Raw genomic sequence first — 13,231 nt, 5'->3', positions numbered from 1 at the left:
ACTGATGTTATACAATACTGTTCTATACTGATGCTACTCATTACTTGTTGAATACTAATGTTATACAATACTGGTTCTATACTAATGCTACTCATTACTTGTTGAATACTGATGTTATACAATACTGGTTCTATACTAATGCTACTCATTACTTGTTGAATACTGATGTTACACAATACTGTTCTATACTAATGCTACTCATTACTTGTTGAATACTTATGTTGTTCAATACTGGTTCTATACTAATGCTACTCATTACTTGTTGAATACTGATGTTATACAATATTGGTTCTATACTAATGCTACTCATTACTTGTTGAATACTGATGTTACACAATACTGTTCTATACTAATGCTACTCATTACTTGTTGAATACTGATGTTATACAATACTGGTTCTATACTAATGCTACTCATTACTTGTTGAATACTGATGTTATACAATACTGTTCTATACTAATGCTACTCATTACTTGTTGAATACTAATGTTATACAATACTGGTTCTATACTAATGCTACTCATTACTTGTTGAATACTGATGTTATACAATACTGGTTCTATACTAATGCTACTCATTACTTGTTTAATACTGATGTTATACAATACTGGTTCTAAACTAATGCTACTCATTATTGGTTCAATACTGATGTTATAAAATACTGGTTCTAGACTAATGCTACTCATTATTGGTTCAATATTGATGTTATACAATACTGGTTCAATACTGTTGTTATACAACATTTTCAGGATTTGTATGTAAAGAAAAAAGGCTTAACACACTCCTACTCTTACATAAACATTACCGAGAGAAATGCTTAAATGTATGTTTAGGACGTTGATAGACTGATGTAACACATTCGAACTGAAAGGTCATTCAGGTTAGAGCAAGTTTATTAAAGAATTAAGACCTGTTTCGTCTCTGGTATTGTGTCTTAAACTTACCCGTAGCGTCCCCCTGGAGCAGTGTTCCGTTAGCAGTGAAACGTTAGGTTCTTCAGGACACAGGCCAATAAATCGTACCAAATTTTCGTGAGTTATATCTCTTACCTAACGAGAAACAGTGGAAATGAATATGTTTTGAGTATTTACTAGATTTATATTTGCTTAAGTTAATAAGGAATCGACATTGTAAGGTCACGCTGTGGTCAGATCGTTACAAACTAGGAGGAACTAAAAAGGTAAAATATAAATAATGTGAAAACTCTCGCCAATACAAACCTGTCACCAACAGAGGGTGTTGTTTAAGAAAAGGGATTTTTCTGTCTTTTAAAAACTTAAATATCTTCAATTACAACGATAAACATGTAAAAATATCCACACCAAAGTAAACAATCACTTTTGTTATGTGTGAAAGGCAAATATAGCAACTAACACATGATATAAGGCATTAAATCTTTGTGTTAAATTTATCTATTCAATCTACATGTTTTCCTAACCTCACAGGCATGATATATTAAAGTAGGAATTCTGTATAAAAATAAAGCATTCACTTAGATCAAAACTGTTAAGTCAGAGAAAAATATTCACTTAGATCAAAACCGACCTTTCCAATCCTGATTGTTACTTTGGCTCGCAAGCAACAAAGAAATGAAATTGTGTGTTTTAAAAGTAGTAAATATTAATAATATATTATTGCATATATCAGTAGGGTATTTGAAAAACCCACCAGTGACTGCTCTCCTGGGAGTTTTGGAAATGGATAGTACTAAAAATATTAAATCTTTTCGTTACTGTTTTGCGACTATAGCTAATGGATGGTTTTACAAAATGTGTTAACAGGAGACATAACTACTCTTATTTTTGTCTCTGACTGTTTGGCATTCAGTCGTAAACTTCAGATGCTTATCTTATTCTGGAAAATAAAGGTTTTATAAGGTATATATTTGTATGATATATTTGAAGGGCAGATAAGGGGTTTTATATACATGGCCAAAAGAATGTGGACACGCGATCATCACACCCATATGTGCTTGTTGACCATCTCGTTCCAACACCATGAGTATTAATATGGAGTTGGTCCCCCTCTGCTGCTATAATAGCCCCTACTCTTCTGGGAAAGCTTTTCACTAGATTTTGTAACATGGCTGCAGGGATTTGCTCCTATTCAGCCACAAGGGCATTAGTGAGGTCGGGCACTGATGTCGGGCGAAAAAATCTGGCTAGCAGTTAGCTTTTCAATTCATCCCAAAGGTGTTCGATGGGATTGAGGTCAGGGCTCTGTGCAGGCCAGTCAAGTTCTTCCACACCAACCTCGTCAAACCATGTCTTTATGGACCTCGCATTTTGCACGGGGACATTCTCATGCTGAAACAAAAAGGGTTTTCCCAAGCTGTTGTCACAAAGCACTCAATTCTCTAGAATGTCATTGTATACTGTAGCATTAAGATCTCCCTTCACTGGAACTAAAGAGCCTAGAGCCCAAACCATGAAAAACAGCTCCAGACCATTGTTCCTCCACCACAAAACTTTACATTTGGCACTATGCATTCAGGTAAGCAGCGTTCTCCTGGCATCCGCCAAACCCATATTCGTCCGCCAGACTGCCAGATGGCAAAGCGTGATTCATCACTCCATAAAACATGTTTCCACTGCTCCAGAGTCCAATGGCGGTGTGCTTTACACCACTCCAGCCGATGCTTGGCATTGCGCATGGTGGTCTTAGGTTTGTATGCAGCTGCTCGACCATGGAAACCCATTTCATAAAGCTACCGACGAACAGCTCTTGTGTTGACGCTGCTTCCAGAGGCAGTTTGAAACTCGGTAGTGAGTGTTACAACTGTGGACAGAAAATGTTTACGCGCTTCAGCACTCGGCGGTCCCGTTTTGTAAGTATTGAGTGGTCTACCGCTTCGTAGTTGAGCTGTTGGTGTCCTAGACGTTTTCACTTCACAATAATAGCACTTACAATTGACCGGGGTAGCTCTAGCAGGGCGAAAATTTGACGAACTGACTTGTTGGAAAGGTGACATCCTGTGACAGTGCCAAGTTCAAAGTCACTGAGCTCTTCAGTACGACCCATTCTACTGCAAATGTTTGTCTATGGAGATTGCGTGGCTGTATACTTGATGCTATACACCTATTAGAAATGAGTGTGGCTGAAATAGTCGAACCCACAAATTAGAAGGGGTGTCTGCATACTTTTGGCCATGTAATGTTTATTTAAAGGCAAATAAAGGGTTTTGTAAGGCATATATTTGACCGATGTACTTGAATGCTTTGTTTATTTGTTTTTGAATTTCGCGTAAAGCTACACGAGTGCTATCTGCACCAGCCTTCCCTAATTTAGCATTGTAAAACCAGAGGGAAGGCAGCTAGTCATCACCACCCACGCCGCCTCTTGGGCTACTTTTTTTTACCGACGAATCGCGGGTTGGTTGTCACTTTATAATACTCTCACGGCTGAAACGGCAAAAATGTTTTATGTGAAGGGGATTCAAACTTGCGACCCTAAGATTATAAGTCGAGCACCCTAACCATTTGGTCATGGCTGGCCCTTAGTTAAAGAGTTTTGTAAGATATATATTTGAAGGCAGATAAACCGTAAAGTTTAAAGAATGTTGGAATACATATTACATTCGCTAACTAGAAATTGTCCCGAAATAATGTTTATTTTTTTATTATTCTGAATATCATCTCGCTGGAGTTCCTTTGTAATCTGATTACACATATTATAACATTACTGGTGCCCTATTTAAAGGTTTACCGCTGTACCACATGCACAGATGATTGCCCTAGCAACTGAAACAATAAACTACCTAGAGGTGTTTTCTTATATCAAAGCCACTTTAGGCTATCTGCTGAGTCTACCGAGGGGAATCGAACCCTTTCTTTCAGCCTTGTAAATCCGTAGACGTACCGCTGTACCAGCGGGGGAACTACCTAGAGTTAATCCTTTTAAACTCGGAAACACAGATCTCGTTCAGAAATTTTCCACATTCGGTCCACAGATGGCACTCCAAGTAAATACCTGTTTATTGTAAAATATTGGAGTTTATTTTCTATTGTTTTAAATATTTAGTTTCAAATGTCCAACTTTCTTTTGCTCATCATTAGTATATCCCTACATTTATTTCAATATAATTATATATAAATATGACGTTGTTTACTTATTATATTTAAAAGCGGGAAAATAAAAATATTTCACAAAACGCTAAGTTATCCGTTACAATTACGTTTTATACATTCGAATATCGAAGATTTCTCAAACTTACTTGTTTCAGCTGGAGTAAAATGTTTCTCGTCACGATCAGTCGTTTAACGTCCAGAAACGTCACAGACACGTGCATTCCCTGAGACATCAGTCAAAACTGAATTAGTTTTAAACTCGAAATATTTAACGATATATATTTAATTTCTCACCCTATGGTAGATCTTACATGTAAACGGTGATTTAAAATATATTCGAAATATGTGTATATAAGAATTAGAAACAAATAACATTTAATTTTATATGTTTTTTCTTCCCAAATAATGATTGAAGTATGTGAAAATATATGTAGTTACTCTATTATTATGTTATGATTTTATAGAATATTTGTCAGTTTCAATACGCAAAACGTTTAATGTTTTAACTTGTTATTCTTCAACGATAACCTTAAGGGCTTTTAACGTTAATATCCGGAGTTTGAATCCCAATGGTGGGCAAAGTACAAGTATGCCTTGTCATTTAACAACGAAGAAACTCAACCAGTTAAAATTCTTAAACTTTGTGTCTCAAGAAGACAGATTATCTTCCAACTCTCTAAGTTGTGTAATGATATGAAACAGTTAAAATGTGAAATATTTACAGATTAATTAAACTCCACGCTATTATTAAGGTTGTTTTTTATTTAGTGTAAGCCTTTACAATGGACTGTCTATTTGCTACGATATCTAATTCCGAATTTTTCCGTCGTAAATCCGTAAATTTAGCGCTGACCACCAGGGCACTCAGTGGTGTTACCTTGTACGTTCCAACACAACGTTCCTGTAAGGCACGATCACCCATGTTTTTCTGAGCGCTCTCTTTCCGGTCCTGTAGAATCAAAATTTATATTTACTTTTATATTGGCACTTGGGTTCTTTACATTTCAAGACTCTGATATGACTAGAATGTCTGTAGGCTCCAACACCAAAATATAAAAGTATTTAGTACATAGAACTAAATATAAAAATAATTATATAATCTAGCTGCTATATATGACTAACTTTAACATATCATTAAATAATAAACATAAATTTGTAATATCTACGAATTTAACTTAAACTTATAAAGAATGTAAAAAAACTCAAGCGTACAGTTTCTAGAATCCTACTGCTTAAATTAGAAATTAATTAAATGATGCGAGGCTAAAACATATTGGAGTTTGAATCAAACCTTCAGAAGACGAAAAAAAAAAACGATATTTGCACGATTTGGACATTAAACCAGTAAAACGTGCCATGTTCAACGAGATAAATCATTTTAGAAAAATATTTGATGCATGCATTCTTGGGATGCCAGTATCTGTATATAAAACACACCAGACATCTGTGATGATGGTAGATTGAAAGATAAATATTCCAAACAACAAGATGTCTACTTAATTCAATGTATGTTGATGGTTCAAAGAACAAGATGTCTACTTATTTCAATGTTCGTCGATAGCTCAAACAACAAGATGTCTACTTATTTCAATGTTCGTCGATGGTTCAAACAACAAGTTTTCTACTTAATTCAATGTTCGTCGATGGTTCAAACAACAAGTTTTCTACTTAATTCAATGTTCGTCGATGGTTCAAACAAGAAGATGTCAACCTAATTCAATGTATGACGATGGCTTACATTTGGCAAACGAATCGATCTCGTCCATAAAGATTAAAAGGACATTAATTTGAGATTTGCTATAAAGAAGAAGGTAAATCAACACAGCTTTCAGAAATCAACCAAACTTCCAACAAACTAAAATTATTATTGTTGAAACAAAATGCTATTACCAACGTAACATTATAAATATATATACAAGTAAAACAAAAACAGGCGTATAAGAAATAAAATTGCGATAGGACTTAAATTAATGTATCATATATATGTATATACATAGGTATATTTATAGTAACACGTCACGCTGCAGAATTCGTGTTATAAATGAAGTGTTTGTGTGTCGGAAGTAGTTGGGAATATTATAGTGTGTGTGTACCAGTTCTAATGATGTTAAATCTACGATTTTGTCCAACACATTTCTTGTCTTTTGGAAAACTGTTTCACCAACTTAAGCGTTGTAAAGTATGTAAGTAAAGAATATAATAAGATACATAGAACAGCACATTAGCTCCTGCAGAAAGTACATAAAACAATAAATTAGCTCCTACAGAAAATACATGAATTGTTTATTTTTGTTTTGAATTTCACGCAAAGATACAAGAGGATTCTCTGCGCTAGCCGTCCATAACTTAGCAGTGTAAGACTGGAGGGAAGGCAGTCATCACCACACACCTTCAACTCGTGGGCTACTTTTTTACCAACGAATAGTGTGATTGACCGACACATTATAACGCCCCTACGGCTGAAAGTGTGAGCATGCTTGGTGCGACGAGGCTTCGAACCCACGACCCTCGGAAAACGAGTCGAATGCCTTAACCACCTGGCTATGCCGGCCCCGAAAATACATGAAACAATACATCAGTTCTTACAGAAAATACATTAGCTCCTGCAAAAAATATTTAAAAGAATACGCTAGCTCGTACAGAAAATGCTTAAAATAATACATTAGCTCTTGTAGTAAATTCACAAAATAATACGCTAGATGTTCATTTGTGTAAAGACTGAGTCTCTAAAAATTTGAAGTTTCTTTTGAAATAATTAAACTGATTTGTCGAAATGTTTCATGGAAGAAATTAGATAAGTTAATCATTACATGTGAACAGGACTGTATTTACTATTTATTAAGTCATCCCACAGTACGTAATCATTAAATACTTCAAGTAAATTTCGACATTTATTTTAATACAAGTTTTATTTATTCTAACCGGAGGTTTTGTGGAGCTACTTTCGCTGGACCCGATACTTGTAGCAGACCGGACTCCTGTTCTTTCAATGATCACATTTTCCCACTTAATTCGCCACCAGTGACTCGCCAGGTCTGCTTCAAATCTAAACCGTCTTCGGAAGTGAAACGCAGTTTCAAAATTAATAGTACACTAATACATGAAATACCTATACACTAATACATCTAATACCTATACATTAATACATCCACACACTTTGTTTACTTTACCTGTATACTACTACATCCACACAACTTGTTTACTTTACCTGTATACTACTACATCCACACAACTTGTTTACTTTACCTGTATACTACTACATTCACACAACTTGTTTACTTTACCTGTATACTACTACATTCACACACCTTGTTTACTTTACCTGTATACTACTACATCAACACACCTTGTTTACTTTACCTGTATACTACTACATCCACACAACTTGTTTACTTTACCTGTATACTACTACATCCACACAACTTGTTTACTTTACCTGTATACTACTACATCCACACAACTTGTTTACTTTACCTGTATACTACTACATTCACACAACTTGTTTACTTTACCTGTATACTACTACATTCACACAACTTGTTTACTTTACCTGTATACTACTACATCCACACACCTTGTTTACTTTACCTGTATACTACTACATCCACACACCTTGTTTACTTTACCTGTATACTACTACATCAACATACCTTGTTTACTTTACCTGTATACTACTACATCAACACACCTTGTTTACTTTACCTGTATACTACTACATCCACACACCTTGTTTACTTTACCTGTATACTACTACATCCACACAACTTGTTTACTTTACCTGTATACTACTACATCCACACACCTTGCTTACTTTACCTGTATACTACTAGATCCACACACCTTGTTTACTTTACCTGTATACTACTACATCAACACACCTTGTTTACTTTACCTGTATACTACTACATCAACACACCTTGTTTACTTTACCTGTATACTACTACATCCACACAACTTGTTTACTTTACCTGTATACTACTACATCCACACACCTTGTTTACTTTACCTGTATACTACTACATCCACACAACTTGTTTGCGGCTTTACCTGTATACTACTACATCCACACACCTTGTTTACTTTTACCTGTATACTACTACATCCCACACACCTTGTTTACTTTTACCTGTATACTACTACATCCACACACCTTGTTTTACTTTACCTGTATACTACTACATCCACACACCTTGTTTACTTTACCTGTATACTACTACATCCACACACCCTTGTTTACTTTTACCTGTATACTACTACATCCACACACCTTGTTTTACTTTTACCTGTATACTACTACATCCACACACCTTGCTTACTTTACCTGTATACTACTAGATCCACACACCTTGTTTACTTTACCTGTATACTACTACATTCACACAACTTGTTTACTTTACCTGTATACTACTACATTCACACAACTTGTTTACTTTACCTGTATACTACTACTTTCACACAACTTGTTTACTTTACCTGTATACTACTACATTTACACACCTTGTTTACTTTAACTGTATACTACTACATCCATACACCTTGTTTACTTTACCTGTATACTACTACATTTACACACCTTGTTTACTTTAACTGTATACTACTACATCCACACACCTTGTTTACTTTACCTGTATACTACTAAATCCACACACCTTGTTTACTTTACCTGTATACTACTACATCCACACAACTTGTTTACTTTACTTGTTTTCAACTACATCCACACACCTTAGTTACTTTACCTGTATACAACTACATCCACACACCTTGTTTACACTACCTGTATACTACTACATTCACACACCTTGTTTACTTTACCTGTATACTACTACATCCACACACCTTGTTTACACTACCTGTATACTACTACATCCACACACCTTAGTTACTTTACCTGTATACTACTACATCCACACACCTTGTTTACACTACCTGTACACTAGTACATCCACACACCTTGTTTACTTTACCTGTACACTAATACATCCACACACCTTAGTTACTTTACCTGTACACTAATACATCCACACACCTTAGTTACTTTACCTGTATACTACTACATCCACACACCTTAGTAACTTTACCTGTATACTACTACATCCACACAACTTAGTTACTTTATATGTACGCTGATACAGTTACACGATCCTTCTCTAAATTACATGTACAATTATCACCCAACACATCTTTTCTAAGTTACATGTACAGTTATCACCCAACACATCTTTTCTAAGTTACATGTACAGTTATCACCCAACACATCTTTTCTAAGTTACATGTACAGTTATCACCCAACACATCTTTTCTAAGTTACATGTACAGTTATCACCCAACACATATTTTCTAGGTTATATGTGCAATTGTAATTTGAGCATCTGTTTGTTACATATACAGTTATAACTCAACAAATCTTTTCTATGTTACATACTCAGTTATAACCCAACACATCTTTCTATGTTACATACACAATTGTAATCCAACACATCTTTCTATGTTACATACACAGTTATAATCCAACACATCTTTTTATGTTACATATACAGTTATAATCCAACACATCTTTTTATGTTACATATAAAGTTATCACCCAACACATCTTTTCTAAGTTACATGTACAGTCATCACCCAACACATGTTTTCTAAGTTACATGTACAGTTATCACCCAACACATCTTTTCTAAGTTACATGTACAGTTATCACCCAACACATCTTTTCTAAGTTACATGTACAGTTATCACCCAACACATCTTTTCTAAGTTACATGTACAGTTATCACCCAACACATCTTTTCTAGGTTATATGTGCAATTGTAATTTGAGCATCTGTTTGTTACATATACAGTTATAACTCAACAAATCTTTTCTATGTTACATACTCAGTTATAACCCAACACGTTTCTATGTTACATACACAATTATAATCCAACACATCTTTCTATGTTACATACACAGTTATAATCCAACACATCTTTTTATGTTACATATACAGTTATAATCCAACACATCTTTTTATGTTACATATAAAGTTATAACCCAGCACGTCTTTTCTATGTTATATATACAGTTATAACCCAGCACGTGTTTTCTATGTTATATATACAGTTAGAACCCAGCACGTCTTTTCTATGTTATATATACAGTTAGAACCCAGCACGTCTTCTCTATGTTATATATACAGTTAGAACCCAACACGTCTTTTCTATGTTATATATACAGCTATAATTTGAGACACCAATATGTTACGTATACAATTGTAACTCAACACAATTTTTTCAATGATCTTCAAAGAAGACATTTATGTGGTTTCTACTACCAGCCTCGTTGTCTCAACAAACAATTTGTAATAGATGATCAAATATCATACATACCTATAGACGAAGAGACCAGCGATCATTCCCATCAATGTGATAGCTGCTGCTACAATCAATGATGATGCATACGATGTAAATGGCTCTGAATAATGAATAAAAATCATGTTTCACAAAGTAAGTTAAACTTCACTAGTACTTTATATGTAATTAGTTACTCACTCTTTCTTGTTATACTAGTGATCTTCTTGAAATGTTGAAAACACCGAGTGTATTAGTTCTTTGTTCAGTAACGTGCTTTAGAACCAGACCTTGAAAGTTACGTGTACAAAACATTGAACTGTGACTATCTCACATCCCATGTGTGGTTAGAGAAGTATATACATATAAGACATTTCTCTCATCTCTCAGTTCTCTGAATAATGCACTATATCCTCTCATATGTACACTATCTTGATACATGTACTACACCCTTTCACATGTAAAGTATACTGACATATGTACTACACCCTCTCACATGTACAGTATACTGACATATGTACTACACCCTCTCACATGTAAAGTATACTGACATATGTACTACACCCTCTCACATGTACAGTATACTGACATATGTACTACACCCTCTCACATGTAAAGTATACTGACATATGTACTACACCCTCTCACATGTAAAGTATATTGATACATGTACTACACCCTCTCACATGTAAAGTATATTGATACATGTACTACACCCTCTCATATGTAAAGTATACTGACATATGTACCACACCCTCTCACATGTAAAGTATACTGACATATGTACCACACCCTCTCATATGTAAAGTATATTGACATATGTACCACACCCTCTCACATGTACAGTATACTGACATATGTACCACACCCTCTCACATGTAAAGGTATACTGACATATTTACTACACCCTCTCACATGTACAGTATATGACATATGTACTACACCCTCTCATGTAAAGTATACTGACATATGTGCTACACCCTCTCACGTGTACAGTATACTGACATATGTACTACACGCCCTCTCACATGTAAAGTATACTGACATATGTGCTACGCCCTCTCACGTGTACGATATATGCTGACATATGTACTACACCCTCTCACGTGTAAAGTATATGCTGACATATGTACTACGCCCTCTCACATGTAAAAGTATACTGACATATGTGCTACGCCCTCTCACGTGTAAGGTATGCTGACATATGTACTACACCCCTCTCACATGTAAAAGTATATTGACACATGTACTACTGCCCTCTCACATGTAAAGTATATTGATACATGTACTACACCCTCTCATATGTAAAGTATACTGACATATGTACCACACCCTCTCACATGTAAAGTATACTGACATATGTACCACACCCTCTCACATGTAAAGTATATTGACACATGTACTACACCCTCTCACATGTACAGTATACTGACATATGCACCACACCCACTCACATGTAAAGTATACTGACATATGTACCACACCCTTTCACATGTAAAGTATATTGATACATGTACTACACCCTTTCACATGTAAAGTATACTGACATATGTACTACACCCTCTCACATGTACAGTATACTGATATATGTACTACACCCTCTCACATGTAAAGTATATTGATACATGTACTACACCCTCTCATATGTAAAGTATACTGACATATGTACCACACCCTCTCACATGTACAGTATACTAATATATGTACTACACCTTCTCATATGTACAGTATCTTGTCATATGTACTAAACGTTCTCATATGTAAAGTATATTAACATATGTACTACACCCTTTCACATGTAAAGTATATTGACATATGTACCACACCCTCTCACATGTAAAGTATATTGACATATGTACCACACCCTCTCACATGTAAAGTATACTGACATATGTACTACACCTTCTCATATGTACAGTATCTTGGCATATGTACTACACGTTCTCATATGTAAAATATATTGACATATGTACTACACCCTTTCACATGTAAAGTATACTGACTTATGTGCTATATCCTCTCATATGTACAGTATATTCTCATGCATAGTGTACATTCTTATGTGTTCTGTAATTTCTACAATGTACTGTACCTTCTCATATCAACGATACCTTTTGTGTAATGAATGTATCTTTAAGTCTTTGTGTGATTATATATGCTAGGACATATCCAATTAGCGTAGAATTCAATGTATTCCATTTCACAGCAAGGGGTTTGAGATTTAATAATACAAAATAAATTCAATGTTAAAAATTGTTACATTTTCAAACATCTGTGAAAACTATCTTCCAATTAAAAATGATATACGTGTTTGAAAGTTTCATAATGCTATTTTAGTCGTAATCTGAATGAAGTGAAGACAGGAAAATAACACGATAACCAAAGAAATGGTTCGTGGAAAGTGCACGTGCTATTTATTTCTTTTTATAATTTTGTTAGTATCTTGTAATGACGTAAAGAACATACTTCTGTGTTACAACAGTACCAATATTCCGATACAATCAAACATATTATCTTCTGGTAGTAAAAGTAAACATACGGCTTTCTTAAAACTGGCAATCATGTTGAAATATTCTGGTGTATTCTTTATTGTGATACAAACAGTTTAAAATAGTTCTTGTCAAAGACCTATCTATTAGTAGTAAAGTGAATGTTACCTGTAGAACATTATTATTAGTATAAACATTACTAGATATAACCAAACATAAACACTGAAACACGTATCAGAATTCAAACAACAAGGTGAGCAAATATAATGTTTGTAAATAAATCCAAGCCCAAATATTTTGGCACCTATCAAAGATAATTTGTTCCGAATTAGAAAGGTTTGTTCTGAAT

General features: G+C 34.7%; 1 protein-coding gene across 1 annotated transcript in view; it reads right to left on the bottom strand.

Annotated features, from left to right (window-relative positions):
- The window catches only part of LOC143224051 (atrial natriuretic peptide receptor 1-like), a 136,707-nt gene that overhangs the window by 75,039 nt on the left and 48,437 nt on the right, over positions 1–13,231 (bottom strand). Inside the window, exons 7-11 of the mRNA XM_076452513.1 lie at positions 10,433–10,517; positions 6,990–7,122; positions 4,849–5,016; positions 4,214–4,291; positions 945–1,049 (exon numbers count right to left, since the gene is read on the bottom strand). Coding sequence (XP_076308628.1) covers positions 945–1,049; positions 4,214–4,291; positions 4,849–5,016; positions 6,990–7,122; positions 10,433–10,517 — 569 coding nt within the window. The remainder of the gene's footprint in view (positions 1–944; positions 1,050–4,213; positions 4,292–4,848; positions 5,017–6,989; positions 7,123–10,432; positions 10,518–13,231) is intronic.

Source organism: Tachypleus tridentatus, chromosome 8, assembly GCF_004210375.1.
Source record: "Tachypleus tridentatus isolate NWPU-2018 chromosome 8, ASM421037v1, whole genome shotgun sequence".
Classification (NCBI taxonomy): domain Eukaryota; kingdom Metazoa; phylum Arthropoda; class Merostomata; order Xiphosura; family Limulidae; genus Tachypleus; species Tachypleus tridentatus.
Note: the sequence above shows the minus strand (reverse complement) of the source record. Positions and strands in the feature narration are given on the sequence as shown.